The sequence below is a fragment of the Alligator mississippiensis genome, chromosome 11 (assembly GCF_030867095.1).
Source record: "Alligator mississippiensis isolate rAllMis1 chromosome 11, rAllMis1, whole genome shotgun sequence".
Lineage (NCBI taxonomy): Eukaryota > Metazoa > Chordata > Crocodylia > Alligatoridae > Alligator > Alligator mississippiensis.
The window spans coordinates 6,961,895-6,977,193 of NC_081834.1; the positions used below are offsets into that span (position 1 = coordinate 6,961,895).

General features: G+C 45.3%; 1 protein-coding gene across 1 annotated transcript in view; it reads left to right on the plus strand.

Moving 5' to 3' along the window:
- Nucleotides 1–15,069, plus strand: part of CHSY1 (chondroitin sulfate synthase 1) — a 95,856-nt gene extending 80,787 nt beyond the window's left edge. Inside the window, exon 3 of the mRNA XM_006269816.3 lies at nt 11,735–15,069. Coding sequence (XP_006269878.2) covers nt 11,735–13,327 — 1,593 coding nt within the window. The 3' untranslated portion in view covers nt 13,328–15,069. The remainder of the gene's footprint in view (nt 1–11,734) is intronic.
- The last annotated feature ends 230 nt before the right edge of the window (nt 15,070–15,299 follow it).

Consider the following 15,299-nt stretch of genomic DNA (forward strand, 5'->3'; position numbering starts at 1 on the left):
GGAGCCCCATCACTAGGGGGTAGCCTGAAAGAGGGAGGAAAGCTGGTTGTGGGAGAGGCAGACACACAGAAATCTCAGATGGTGTCCTCACATCACGTAAGACCAGAATCCTGTTTCCCTGGGCCAGCAGGAAGGCCCATTTCTACTTCTTGTGCCTCCCTCCTCCGATTAGAGGATGGGGAATGCCATTCATGGAAGGAAATGGCAGGCTGGGTGTCTGAGGGTTGGTCACAGGGCAGATGAGGGGCCTTGAGGTTGAGGAGAGAAAGCTTGAACTTGATGTGATGAGAAAGTGAGCCTGCAAAGGGTGGTTGTCAATCATAGGCAAAGAAGATGCTCTTAGCAGCTGTACCTTGGACAGGAACGACTGCTGCATTTCAGGGCTGATGGATACCTGCGCTGATGTCTCCTGCTTAGCTAAGATGGATTTTACTGAATTGATTTGCCCATTACATTCAGGGAATACCTGGAAAGGAACAAGACCGCTTCTAAACGGTGTGCGAAGTCACAAAGCAGCGCAGGAGTGAAAGTCAGGGACAGCATCCTCCTTCAGAAACTGGGGGGTGGCAGAAAAGAGGTAGCTCAGCAGAACATACCTCTATGCAGTGAAAAATCACTAGGACATCAGAGCTGATGGCTTGCAAGCACTGATAAAAAGTGCTATGAGCGCTGAATGGCTTCATGGAAGTAGGAGTCCTTTTATAATCGCCCCAAAATGGTTCTGTCACATTGAGAGAGAGTTTTTCATAATATACTGGGCACTTTTTTCTGTTTTCTCTTTCCACTATTGGGAGGTGGGAGTATGCCGAGGGATATTATTCAGCAGGTGACATGGGCGACAGCATGAGACTCAATTCAAACATCTTATTTTTACACATCTTCCTAAATGATGCCAAGTGCTTAGTCACAAGATTAATGTGATTAATGTCACAAAAACAGCCCTCTGCTCTCAGAGGAAGTCAGATCTGCGCAGGGATTTGGCTCTGGCCAATTTGATCCGATTTGCGTTTTCGGGCTCTCGCAGTTCTTGCAGGGGTCTGGCGTGGTCATGATGTTCTCACTGCTTTGCAGGTGATCGGGACTAGAGCACATGGCCTGGCCATTGGCGGCCACGTGAGAAATGAAAGCTATTCAGTCCCATGCCCATTTTGAACGTTGACATTTGTGTTGATGCTTGTTTTGGCTGCAAAGGCTAGGGCAGTTGATACGGAGATGCTTGAGATGCTCATATACCAATGTCCCCCTCTCGGCCTGGCTGGTTGATCCCAAAGGAAAGGCAACAGCCGGTGCATTTGGAGTCAGCTTTTCTGCAGGAAGTGCTGGTACAAAGAAGATCTTTTGGGGCTCTGCTCCTAGACTGGTTGCCAACCAAAGCTGGAGAGCCCAGTCCACCTTGCCTTGGCATCTGCCTTTTGATGGCATTTCTTCCACAAGGGGTAAGGACTAGTACCCCCCTCTAGGTTTCTCCTCTGCCCAAAGCCGTTGGCACCGCAGAGGTGGTTGGGTTATTTCCTACCACCCAGCCCTCGGCATAGACAACTGCAGGTCGTACTGTCCACAGTCATAATGGTAGCAGACCTGGCCTGGTCTGCCCTGACTAGTACAAGTTGATGCTTGTAGAAAAGAGCAAATCTGTAGGCCCTAAAAATTAATAGATATGGGAACTGTTTTGTAAAACTGCTTCTTTTTAAAGCTGGTTTCAGATGGCTGTCCTGTTTCATTTTGGCCAAATCTCCTCCGAATCAGTTTCTAATGGGCTGCAAGGGAAACTTTGCACAGCCGGCAGAGCTTGAGACCAGGGGTTGCAGGGCCGCAGCGGGGAGCAGGATGGGGCTGTGGGTGGCTCGTCTAGAGGAGGGGGAGGGCTGTTGCCCTCCGTGCAGGCGACAAGTCCCCCACACAGATCTAATCCCTCTTATGCCTGGCCAAGGGGCAGGGAAGCATTGCAGTGGCAAGCAAGCCTGCTGGTCCCTGCCTCGTGACCTGGCACTAGGGTCTCCTCCCCGCCGCTGCCTGCCCCATGCAGCCCTGTGTCACTGGGGCAGTGCGGGGCGGGCAACGGCAACGAGGAGATCCCCATGGCAGATCTCTGCTCCCTGCGGAGCTGAGTCACGTGGCAGGACAGCAGCGTACAGCCCGGCTCCGAAAGTCTGAAACGTTTTGGATGCCTCGTTTAGTTTCAGAGATGTTTCGATTCGGGTTCGGTGTTTCAGGCGCCGAAACGCCTCCAAAACAAAATGGCTGCCAAAATTTCCCACAGCCCTAGTAATTGGTGTTTGCTGCAGTTGGTCTGAAGCTAGCTTATTTTTAACTTGACCATTATTACCATGGCAAAATTCCTCGAAGGGCTCAGAGAGGCTAAGGACTGAGGATTTGTTTGCATTACAGATTTTTGTACTGTACTGTTCGTACTACAAGCTACAGAGATCCTGTGTGGATACAGCTAACTGCTCTTGACTGTGCTTTACTTAGAAATGGTACATCTGTGGTGGGCAAAATCCCTAACCCTAGGCAAGTCCTATGGTCTGGATCCAGCAGCTAAATGTCATATGAGCATGAAGCTCTGATGCAGGGTCTGGCCCTTAGCATGGTCCTTGGGATTTGATTCTCTTGTTCCCAAAGCTCTGTCAAAATCATTGGCATTGAGATGCAGCTAAGATAAACCCACCCAACTGGGCTTATCTCCATTTCTGAAGCCTGTTCAGTAACGGTGGATTAGCATAACTCTCTACTTTGTAATTTCAGCAATGGGTTTCTGTGCTAGGGTAAACTGGCGGCTACTAAGAAAAGACCATGCATTAAACTTTTATTTTTATGCTTTTTTTGTTATGGGGTTTTTTTTATATGACTTGAAATGGTTTCAGCATCATTCACTTTCTTTTATAAATATGTTCAGGAGCTTGTTGTGGTGCCCACCTGGTAGCCGTACCATGCCTGTGGGAGGTATCACTATCTGCTGTGTCTTAAGGCGTCTCTTGCTGTATTATTGTTAAAAGACCTGATGGAAATCCACTTCAGTTGGAGATCTCCAGTTCCTCGCTGCCTGCAGTAGTACAGGGTGGAGATGGAGGCCACTCCAGCCTTGTCACAAATGATCGGTTTGTCCCTGAAAGCTTTCTGTTCCTCCCCAAGAATTTGCCCTAGAGCAATCTGCCCATGCTCCAGAGAGGACTTCTCTGAAGCCCTGAAGTTTTTAGAGCTTAATTTGAAGTAGAGCAGGCACAGACTTTAAGGACTGGGGCTGTTCTTTGGGCCTGCCAAAAGTCCTAATGAAAAGCCCAAGGTGGTCATGCCTCACAGCCCTGAAATCTGTACTGCAGCAGCTGAGAAAGAAGCAGGGGGTAGGGGATCGGGGAAAAAAAATCCAACAAAACCCTGTGATGCCAAGTATTTGGTAGGAAAACAAATTGGTCAAGTCCGTTGTCTGGTCTTTAAGTGAACATATCAGAATTGAGTTACTTCTACTCGGTTCCTGTTTTTGTCTGGATTAGTGAAGCTGGTTGCTCAGCTTGTTCAGGAAAGCTGAATCACCTGGCCCATGGGTCACTGCCTGAGCTCCAGCAAGACAGACTTATGCGTAAAACCTTGTGCTTCAACTGGGAATGCAAGGGGCTTTTGAACGCACAGTCTCGGAAAAGTTCAACACGAGCTATTAACATGCATGATGCAGCACTTCATCCGTAGTTGCATGAGAGTCTGCTCACAACTATAATCTGCCAGCATTTGCTTTGCTTTTGCTTCTTTTCAATCCAAATTGGTTGGAAGCAGAATCTGAAATTACAGCCAAATGATCTGCAGTTGCACAAGCACATTTAAAAACTATGAAAAGCCAGCTTGAAGGGCCTTTTGATTTTGTTACTGTGTGTTTTTTTTTAAATAATACAAAACACTTGCAGAATAGGCTCTGGTCTGCTTTAAAGAATAAAACAACTCAAAAGAAGCAGGCCCGAGGCTTTCTAGATCTGCAGTGCGAGTGGGTGGGTGTTCAGTCAACTGATCCTAATGGAAGGAAGTTATTTCAACGGACCAGACAGCAGTCCAGATGCATCTCTCTTTAGAGAAGGCTCCTGTCTTCCATGTTTTTGTCACCAAGAGTCCCAATCGGTCGGTTCCCATGGCTGACCTCCGGACTTTTTCGGTACGAGGCTTCACTTTCCAGGATTACAATTGAAGATCAACTGGATTCTGTACCATCGTCTAAAGCACGGGAAAATATGATTGTAACGCAGCGACAAGGTTTGTTCTCCTCCACGAGGACATCTTAAATCGTAATCTCTCCTCTTCCCATTCTTTCCGGAGCAGTTGGTTCCAACTCGTAAGTCCATAGTCCCAGGTCCATGAAGCCGGAGGGCTAAGGGCCAAAACTGCTGATGCATCACGATTGCTTGCGTGACAGGATGTTTGCATGACTTCTCCTTTCTGCCACCACCAGACTTGGAAAATACAATCCAGTAAAAGCTAATTGGTTTGGAGAAACTGGGGGGGGGGGGAACTTGTGCAAATTCAGGAGTGTTTTTTTCCAGCCTTTCTACTTAGACAGGGCACAAAGGGCAGTTGTTTAATGAACCATTTGTACATTATTGTAAACTACAGATTGGACTTGAGCCCATTCACTCTTCTAATTCACAGCTGGACTTAAAATCCCCTGGGAATTCACTGACCTCGCATTTGCCTTACTTGTAAAGCTGTCTAAGATATTTGGATGCCCCTTCAAAATACTTTGGACAGAGGGAACAGTAGCTTCAGAGCTCAGCAATATGCAAGGTGCTGTTGGGAGTGAAGCCCCTGAGAGAGTCCTAGTGAACCCCAAAAGCTGAAATGGAAACCACCAACATAGTTTAATCTAATACCATAAGATAAGTTGATTTTGTCAATGCAGTTCACTGTTGCTGGCTTAGACTTTTTTCATAGTTTCATAGTCTGTTATCTTTCCTGCTTGGTGCAGGGCGCTGGACCCAGTGATCTTCCAAGGTCCCTTCCAGCTGTACAATCTATGAATAGGAGGGTCTAATGTAATTTTATAGCACCCATAATGTTCCTTTCCAAAACAGCATGATAAGTTCAGATGCTACCTGTCCAATTAATATTTTCATACTCTCCAAGTGCAAAACCTGTACAGGTTCTTTGTATTGTTAAGCATGTGCTTAAGCACTGTGGTTTGACTTGGGGATGGGCTTGAGAGTGGATCCCATGCTTTCCTGAACTGGGACCAGAATGCTGCACTTTCAGTTCCGAAGTTAAGGATGATCATGGAGCATAAGGGTTGAAGGGACCTCAGGAGGTCACATCTAGTCTAGCCCCCTGCCCCAAGCAAGACCAACCCCAATTATCTCATCCCAACCAAGGCTTTGTCTAGCTGGGTCTTACAAACCTCCAAGGATGGAGATTGCCCAACCTCTCTGGGTAGCCTGTTCCAGCGCTTTACTGCTTTCCTAGTGAAAAAGTATTTCCTGATATCTAACCTCAACTTCCCTTGCTGCAACTTGAGACCATTGCTCCTTGTTCCGGCATCTGCCACCACCGGGAACAGTGGCATCTGTTCAACAATCTTCCACAGAGCCACGGGCAACATTTCTGTATCCTTTGCTATCATGGCAAGCGGACAGCTTACAGGGTTTAAAGACTGAGGGAGTTCTCAGGAAGTACTTATTCATCTTCCTCCCCCCCCAATCAACCCAGCTGCAAAGGGGCATTTGGTCATTTGATCAGGGGAATTTAAAGACAGATGAATATGATGCAGGTCCCAGTGCTGCATTGCTTGCTGTTACAGAAACCGGTGTGCCATAATCACGTGAACCACTAGACTGAGGCAGACTTTTGACCATCGTATGGGATTAATTTTTTGGCAAACCAGCACAAGTTCTAGTTTCAAATCGGTATAATTGCATCTGTGCTGGGCAGGGCGAGTGAGCCGGCTGCTCTTACATAGATTCATAGATGTTAGGGTCGGCAGGGACCTCAATAGATCATCGAGTCCGACCCCCTGCATAGGCAGGAAAGAGTGCTGGGTCTAGATGACCCCAGCTAGATGGTTATCTAACCTCCTCTTGAAGACCCCCAGGGTAGGGGAGAGCACCACCTCCCTTGGGAGCCCATTCCAGACCTTGGCCGCTCGAACTGTGAAGAAGTTCCTCCTAATGTCCAATCTAAATCTGCTCTCTGCTAGCTTGTGGCCATTGTTTCTTGTAACCCCCGGGGGCGCCTTGGTGAATAAATCCTCACCAATTCCTTTCTGTGCCCCCGTGATGAACTTATAGGCAGCCACAAGGTCACCTCTCAACCTTCTCTAGAGGAGGCTGAAAAGGTCCAGGTTCTCTAGTCTCTCCTTGTAGGGCTTGGTCTGCAGGCCCTTAACCATATGAGTGGCCCTTCTCTGGACCCTCTCCAGGTTATCCACATCCTTCTTGAAGTGTGGCACCCAGAATCCCACGCAGTACTCCAACTGCGGTCTGACCAGCGCCCGATAGAGGGGAACTATCACCTCTTTGGATCTATTCGTCATACATCTGCTGATTCACGATAAAGTGCCATTAGCTTTTCTGATGGCTTCGTCACACTGCCGACTCATGTTCATCTTGGAGTCCACTAGGACTCCAAGATCCCTTTCCACCTCTGTGCCACCCAGCAGGTCATTCCCTAGGCTGTAGGTGTGCTGGACATTTTTCCTCCCTAGGTGCAGCACTTTGCATTTCTTCTTGTTGAACTGCATCCTGTTGTTTTCTGCCCACTTGTCCAACCTGTCCAAGTCTGCTTGTAGTTGTTCCCTGCCCTCCGGTGTGTCCACTTCTCCCCATAGCTTTGTGTCATCTGCAGACTTGGACAGAGTACATTTGACTCCCTCGTCCAAGTCGCTGCTGAAGACATTAAAGAGTATCGGTCCAAGGACTGAGCCCTGTGGGACCCCACTGCCCACACCCTTCCAGGTCGAGACCGACCCATCCACCACGACTCTCTGGGTGCGACCCTCCAGCCAATTCGCCACCCACCGGACTGTGTAGTCATCCACGTCACAGCCTCTTAACTTGTTCACCAGTATGGGGTGAGATACCGTATCGAAGGCCTTCCTGAAGTCTAAGTATACGACATCCACCCCTCCTCCTGTGTCCAGGCGTTTCGTAACCTGGTCATAAAAAGAGACTAGATTGGTCAGGCACGATCTGCCTGCCACGAACCCGTGCTGGTTTCCCCTCAGCATAATTTGTCCTGCTGGGCTCTCGCATATGTGAGCCTTGATAATTTTTTCAAAGACTTTGCCAAGGATGGATGGAGGTGAGACTGACTTCAAAGACTTTGCCAAGGATGGAGGTGAGACTGACACCCACCGTCAACCACCAAAATCTTTTAAAAGTGAAGATGGGGCCTCAGCGGTGGGCTGATCTGGTAGAGCATCTTCAACCTGCTGCTGAGCGGGGAGCAAAGCTCTCATGAGCTGTGCAATGCTAACTTTTAATTAGATTGGCGTTATATTTAAAGTACATCCCAGGTTTTCGTTAAGTAGGCTGTATAACATGGCTTGTCCGTGGCTGCTTTTTCTGAGACTTGTGGAGCTGTGTTTTCTGGGCTGCGGCAATACAATCTGGAGCTGTGAGAGAGTGAGTCCTCTGGGGCTATTATGTGGCTGTGGGCCAGTTTCTATATAAATTGGCCGTCTTTTTTAAGTCCATTTTCTCTAATACACTTTTTTTTTTTTTTTTTTTTTTTGGCCTGCAAAAGACTTCTTCATTGAAAACGAGCAACATAACACTCTCTCTTTCACTTGGCTGTTTGGCCCCGAGCCCACAGTGCCCACAACAGCTGTCCCACAGTTCAAACATTCAGCCTCTAACGGATTGAGGAACATTAGGGTTTTTAAGGCTTCAACAGGTCTAGAATAAATAGTGGTCAATAAAGAGTGGCTCTTCTTTGTATCCCTACATTTCCAGGACTGTGCATCAGAATAAAGCACGCTTAGAATATAATCGTTGCAAAATTTAATAACCGTGAAAGGTGCTTTTAAAAAGTACTTAAAGATGTGCTCCTGTGAACGAGGAGTTTGCATACGTGTCATCCTAGCCAGGATCCAGTAACCAATTAGTCATGCAGACGTTTGCCCATGACATCCTGCAGAGAACTGCGCGTTGCACACAGAAGGCTCACATTGCGAGCGGCTGAGATTTTCTGCCGGACTTCTCTTTCAGCGGCTTTGGTCAGTAGGTGCAAATAAATAAAATCGCAGTTGCTCACCGTGGCTAAAAACCTCCAACGATAAAATAACCAGGTGGCAGGCACGCTCTTTTCAGCTGCCTGTGTCTTTCTGATTGCATACTTATAGAGCCCTGATCTCCGAAAGCAATCGGAAAGACGCAGGCAATTGGAAAGAGCGTGCCTGCCACCTGGTTATTTTATTATTGGAGGTTTTTAGCAATGTTGGGCAACTGTGTCTGCCTAACCAGTTGGTGGGACACCACTGGTTCCAGTCTTGCAGTGCATCTCCAAATACAAATATTTTTGATCGCCAGCCATAAGTTATGCTGACTACTTACCTAGGCTTACCCATGACCCGGTCAACCCAAGAGGTGGAGGGAAGGTATGCCCTTCAGTTTTGCATCTGAATTAGGCTGTCCTTTCTAACTCTTTGTTCTTGAGCAATGCACTTGCCAAGGTTATATTGTGGGGTAGAAGACACAGCCATGGGATAGATGAGTGCTCCAGCATTGTTACTGATGCACACTTCTCACACGGGGCTCGTTAGTAAGTCCATAAAGGATTAAATTGTTGTAATGGTGAATCAGTGGACTCCAAAAAGTCATTAGGTTGATTGTAGCTGCTTACAACACCATGCCCATTTCCTTCCTGACATTAGTCGTCTGGAACACGCTGAATGCATTCACGCTTTCCAAAGCCTCGGAAATGGCATCTTAAGTGTGATCTGCTGTGGCTTTTAAAGGCCTTTACCCCTGAACATTGTTGAGGAGAGGATCAGGCTCACAGCGTCCGAGGCCTGCCCATGCTTACCAAGTGCGTGGAGGAGCTGTTGCTTTGTAGGTTAGAAGAGAGACGACGCTTTTATAGGAAAAGCGGTGTAAATGCCAACCTCGCAGCTTCGTCTTCTGAAAAATTCTAGTTATATAAATGCTGGCTGGGAGCGATGGCGCGTCTAATTAGCGATCCTCGCATGCTGGCTGGTAGCTCAGCTGGAGCGAGCCGTTTGTTAGAATTCCCACCTTTTGGTAATTCTTTCGGTATTTAAAAGGCTTTTCTGTTTAAATTGCCTTGAGCTGAAACATGAAACACCTGTGAAGCCCAGGGTGAGATCTGTTTTCTAAGAGGTTATCCAGCTTTTAATTTGGAAATGGAAATGGTATAAAATGTTCCAGGCTTTAATTTGCCCTGTTAACAGGTTATTTTTTTTCTCTTGAAGACACTAGCAGTTTGCTAATACGCTCATTACTTTTTGTTTCGGACAGTTTTGTTAACGGCCCGTATCGTCACCCGTCTTCAGAGGTTTCATAACGTTTCCCCCCTCTCCCCCTGCAGCCATCGGTATACTGTTAAATCTGCCTTGTCTAATCTAGATGTGCTTCTGCTTCTCGTTTTGTTTTTTTTCTCTGTGCCTTTTTGAGAATGCCCTGGATTGGTATTTTGGAGTAAAAGCACTTGGGTTGTGTGTGTATGTGGGAGGAGGGGTGGTTTTATTTTTTCTGCTGTTGTTGCTGCTGTTCGGAGGTCTTCTGTTTTTATTTCATTTTAAATTCAAATCACTGCTCGATAGCAGGGCTGAAAATGTAGCTGCTTATGTGTTCTTTTTTTTAAAAAAACGTTCCCTCCCTGGTGCTGCACAGTCGGATGGGAAGCATGTTGCTTCCACATGCCCTGCCGTTGAGATCTGCCAATAGTTACTGTATATATCAGTGCTTCTAGTGCTATATTTAGTATGGGAAAAGACATGCTGCTGGAGCCAGATTAGAATAAAAATGTGTTGTAGCTCTGGGGTATCTTAGTGGTTTTATTCTCACTGTATAAATTCTCCCTTGTAACAGGGGGCTCATGAGATTGATTCAAAGTGGGTGAGACACCAGGTCTGCGAGTTGCGCTGCTTCGAATGAAAACTGCAAGGATAAATGTGCAGACGTATTCCTTTACGAACCATGAAAGCAGTACAGGGGTAGCACTGAAGAGGAGGGGGGTTTACGGTGGGGTGGGAGGCAGCCATACGTGATGCAAGTTCATCTGGCAAGGCTCTATATCCATGTAATTCTGTAGTGCATCTGGGTTTCAGAGCTGCCCTTGGTAACACCCTGCTCCTGCAAGGTGTTTTGTACTGAGTAGCAGATGGAGAGTTCACCCATTATTCACCCGGGCTCTAATCAGGATCAGTGCCCTTTCTGTTGGGTACCGGGTGTACGTGCAACGTGCAGCCCATGCAAGCAAGGCAGCCGAATTGCTTCAGGGTACTGGGAGCGGGGGAGAAAGAGCAAATGTCTGGACAAAGGTGGGCACCATATTCCAGTTGATTTCCATGTGATTTGGCATTGGCACACTGAAGTAGCTCTCATGGTTACGTTTCAGGGGTATCTCAGATTTAATTCTGACACAAATGTCTGTCGAGGGGATTTCAGCTTTTTGCTCAATGTATTCTTTCCATAGATTAACTACATTAGCCATAAAAATTCCTATCGGCAGTAAAACTTTTCATTCCTTTCTAAAGGGGGACAGTAGGCATTAAGTGTGTCAGGCTATTTTGGCATTGATTTCACAGGGTCAAAGGGTGACCTGTGAAATACCTGTTCATCAGATCAGCACGTAGTTTTTAACCCTGCGAATTCTCAGTGGATTTCATAAAGAGCATCCTTGCTCAGATTGGCCTTGTATCCTACCAGATACTAGCTGTTCCTTTGATCGCTTCGTAGCCGTTTCATCTGCCGTACACATGTGATAGCTTCATAAGAGTCATCTGAGGTAGCCTGCCACCCATTTTAAGAATAGGTTTATTCTGCTGCAAGTGTCCTTTATTCTTTTCTGCATGAAATGGTCAGAGGGATTAGAAGTTAAACTTCATTAAATATAGTATCACAAATGAAATACAAAAGCTCAGGGCTGGATCTTCTTCTGTTCCAGCGTTGGGCTCCTGGTTGGTGCTTGTGGCATCTCTCTCTTTCTCTTTTGCTAGCACAAATGCTTGTTACAGAAAGAAGCATCTTTGGTGAAGACCCGTAGTTTGGGCCTCATACCTGTGCTAACAGCCTTAATTCAGTGATTTAAAAACTTTGCATGCAATGGAAGAATAAGGGAGGCATGATGAAAATGTACTTATTCTGTATATAGGATTGTGACCTCCGTAAGGCATTTTTTTGGAAAGCAGAGGAATACAACTAGTTCTAGCACACAGAAAAAACAACACGCTTTGACATGTTTATCTGATGATGTCATGTTAGACTGGGTGAAAATGAGTTTGTGATCTACTTGCACAGTTTTTCAGATCATGGTGACATCCCCAGAATGGACCAGAGTAATCTCTAATCCAGGGTAGACGTTTTCTTCACCGGTTTACAATGAATAAGCCTCTTAATTCCTTTGAATAGCAGCTGGTATCATTGCAACCTGAGCCTAAAGCAGGGGGAGAGGCTTATTCAGACAGGGTTCTGTTCATGTAAGCAAGGAGGAATTTTCTTACAGGACGGGCTGTGTGGGGCAATTTCATGCGTACGGTGCTAATTCTGCACAAACAGTAACTTCTTTCTCTCTCTCCCTCCAGATGCAGCAGCTGTTTTATGAAAACTATGAGCAGAACAAGAAAGGCTACATCCGAGACCTCCGAAACAGCAAGATACACAGAGCTATAACACTGCATCCCAACAAGAACCCGCCATACCAGTATAGACTTCATAGTTACATGCTGAGTCGCAAAATAGCAGAACTTCGTCACCGGACGATACAGTTGCACAGGGAGATTGTCCTGATGAGCAAATACAGCAATGCAGAAATCCGCAAAGATGACCTTCAGCTGGGCATCGCGCCGTCCTTCATGAGGTTCCAGCCGCGGCAACGTGAAGAGATCTTGGAGTGGGAGTTCCTTACGGGGAAATATCTCTATTCTGCTGCCGATGGACAGCCCCCTCGGAGAGGGATGGATTCATCTCAGCGCGAAGCATTGGATGACATTGTTATGCAGGTCATGGAAATGATCAATGCCAATGCTAAGACCAGAGGACGGATCATAGATTTCAAAGAGGTACAGTATGGCTATCGCAGAGTAAATCCTATGTATGGGGCAGAATATGTTCTTGACTTGTTGCTTCTGTACAAGAAGCATAAGGGGAAGAAGATGACGGTTCCTGTTAGAAGGCATGCCTACCTACAACAGACCTTCAGCAAGATCCAGTTCATGGAGCACGAAGAGATGGATGCCAAAGAGCTGGCCAGCAAAATTAACCAGGACTCTGGATCCTTGTCTTTCCTATCCAATTCACTGAAGATGTTTGTTCCATTCCAGCTCACTGGCTCAAAGGCAGAGCGAAAAGAGCCCAAAGACAAGAAGATCAACATCTTAATTCCTCTGTCTGGACGCTTTGATATGTTTGCAAGATTCATGGGGAACTTTGAGAAAACTTGTCTCATTCCAAATCAAAATGTCAAGCTGGTTGTCCTGCTTTTCAATTCCGACTCAAACCCCGACAAGGCGAAACAAGTGGAATTAATGAGAGATTACCGTATTAAGTACCCCAAGGCTGACATGCAGATCTTGCCGGTGTCTGGGGAGTTCTCAAGAGCTTTGGCTCTTGAAGTTGGGTCTTCCCAGTTTCAGAATGAGTCTTTGCTTTTTTTCTGTGATGTTGACCTGGTGTTTACCACGGAGTTTCTCCAGAGGTGTAGAGCCAATACAGTATTGGGCCAACAAGTATACTTTCCAATCATCTTTAGCCAGTATGATCCAAAGATTGTTTATAGTGGAAAAGTTCCCAGTGACAATCATTTTGCCTTCACCCAGAAAACAGGTTTCTGGAGGAACTATGGCTTTGGCATCACTTGTATTTACAAGGGAGATCTCCTTCAAGCAGGTGGTTTTGATGTCTCAATTCAAGGTTGGGGCCTGGAGGATGTGGACCTGTTTAACAAAGTCATTCAAGCTGGGCTAAAGACTCTCCGAAGCCAGGAGATTGGAGTAGTCCATGTGCATCATCCTGTCTTTTGTGACCCTAATCTTGACCCAAAACAATATAAAATGTGCTTGGGGTCCAAAGCTTCAACCTATGGATCCACACAACAATTAGCTGAACTATGGCTTGAAAAGAATGACCCAGGTTTTGGGAAAAGCAGCAATACTAATGGCTCAGTGAGGACAGCCTAGTGTCCAGCTATGCTGGAGAAGACTCTCTTGCTCTGGTTTTTTGGTTTTTTTTTAATTATCTAATTTATTTTTTGGAAAATGTTTTTGATAGTTCACTTTTAAAGACCATACAGGATATATTTTAGAAGTCCTCATCGTTTTCTTACAAAGAATTCCTCTTTTTTTTTTTTTTTTTTCATTTTGAACAAAACTGTGATCAGTATTTGCCTTCCAAAAAAAAAATTGGCAATGTGATCTGGCAGATCACCAGAAGTCTGACTTGAAATAGAATTTCGTTACGAACAAAAGATTGTTGTTTTTTTTTCCTTACCTTTTCCATTGCTGTCCTCTTTGCTAGGATTCTCTGAATTGGAAACTGAACATTCAAGCAAAGTGGCGCATCACTGTAGCCAAATGTTCTGTTCTGACTTACATTACACAGTTTCTACTCTTTAAAAATAATATAGCCATTTCGATCAAATTTTGTTAGGAAAAAAAGCAAATCGGTGTGCCTGTGAATTGCAGGAGTTTGAGATGGTTGACTATTTCAACCTAAATTACACTTTTGCTTATCAAGGCCAGGCAAGGAAAACAAGCACAACCTGTTAGAAATGTGGTTTCGTTGTTCTTGGTCCGGATCTGGATCTACTGCTTCAGAATCCACGGTGGATTCTAGGTGTTGGTCTCAATCGCTGTCCTGTCTAGAGCAGAGATCACACGATGGTGATATGCTAAATTGTAATAATTGTACGTGGGAGGGAAAATGAGAATTTACCGCTGAAAAACAAAAAAACGACATCATTAGGAATTGGAGATCCCCAGTAAGATCATTGGAAAAAAAAAATTATATAGAAAATGTACTGCATCCGATTGCGTTAATTTTGTTCAGTCAGTTACAAGAAGTTAATGGGAACAAGTATTACGTTCTTTGAGTACTAGTTGTTTTGTTTTTCTGTATCTGATAGGTCTTTAATTTATTTAATATCCATTGTTTTTAGGTTCTTGTCCTTTCCTTGAATATCTGTTAGTCATTTTAATATTTATATCTATATATTTTAGGAATGTATTGCATTTTCTCACTGTTAAGATAGTGTACATCATATATTTGCAGTAAACAGATCTCCAAAGATTTCTTTTGAAAGTATTTTTTTTCCATGAAGTCCCCCTCCCCTCCCCCCCAGATTTCTGTAAAATGTACTGAGTAACTTTGGGTGGGGTGGGAGGTGGTAGAGCGGATAAAATATGCTCCCTAAGAGTTATCACGTAGGAAAGGTTAAAGAAATACACAAAATGAAGTGCCTTAAAGCCGACGCAGGTAACCTTTCACATCGACTTCAAACAGTGACAGATATTGTCGCTGAAGCAGATACATTGGGATCTACCTATTTGTAAATACCTTGTTCAGAAGGAAAAATAAAACCAGTGAACAATATATTTTTCTATTGTACTCTTCAGCACCATTTTGTTTCATTATTCCTAGTTCCACGTTACCTGCCCTTTTGGGAGGTGGAGGACAGTGAAAAGATGAAAATTGATGCATAGAGTGTTACCATGTTGTGAGAAGTCTTAGAAAAAAAATAACCAGTGGTTATATACTTGTGGAATATGAATTGCTAGTGTAGATTCAGTGTCATGTCATGGTCGTCATTTCTTTTGTTGGTGACAGCCCCAAGGATGTAGGTACTCGGAATGAATTTGATGCATGGAAACCTTTTTTGAAAGACTTGCTTCTAAGATGCAATAAAGATTTTTTTTACTTGCAATTCTAACTCTTCCTGGTGTCTGCCTCAGTCCGCATCCTTTTTTATGCCGTTGTTGCAGCCTTGGGTAAAATAAAAGTGTTACAAACACTTGGGGGTAAAATAAGCCGAGTGATAACAGACCACTCTTGCGCCGTTCGTTGCGTCTGCACCACGTTTCAGCCTAAAGTGAACTTCACGGTGGAGTCCTGCAAAGAGGTATATATTGGTGCTCACAGCTGTTTATGGACACG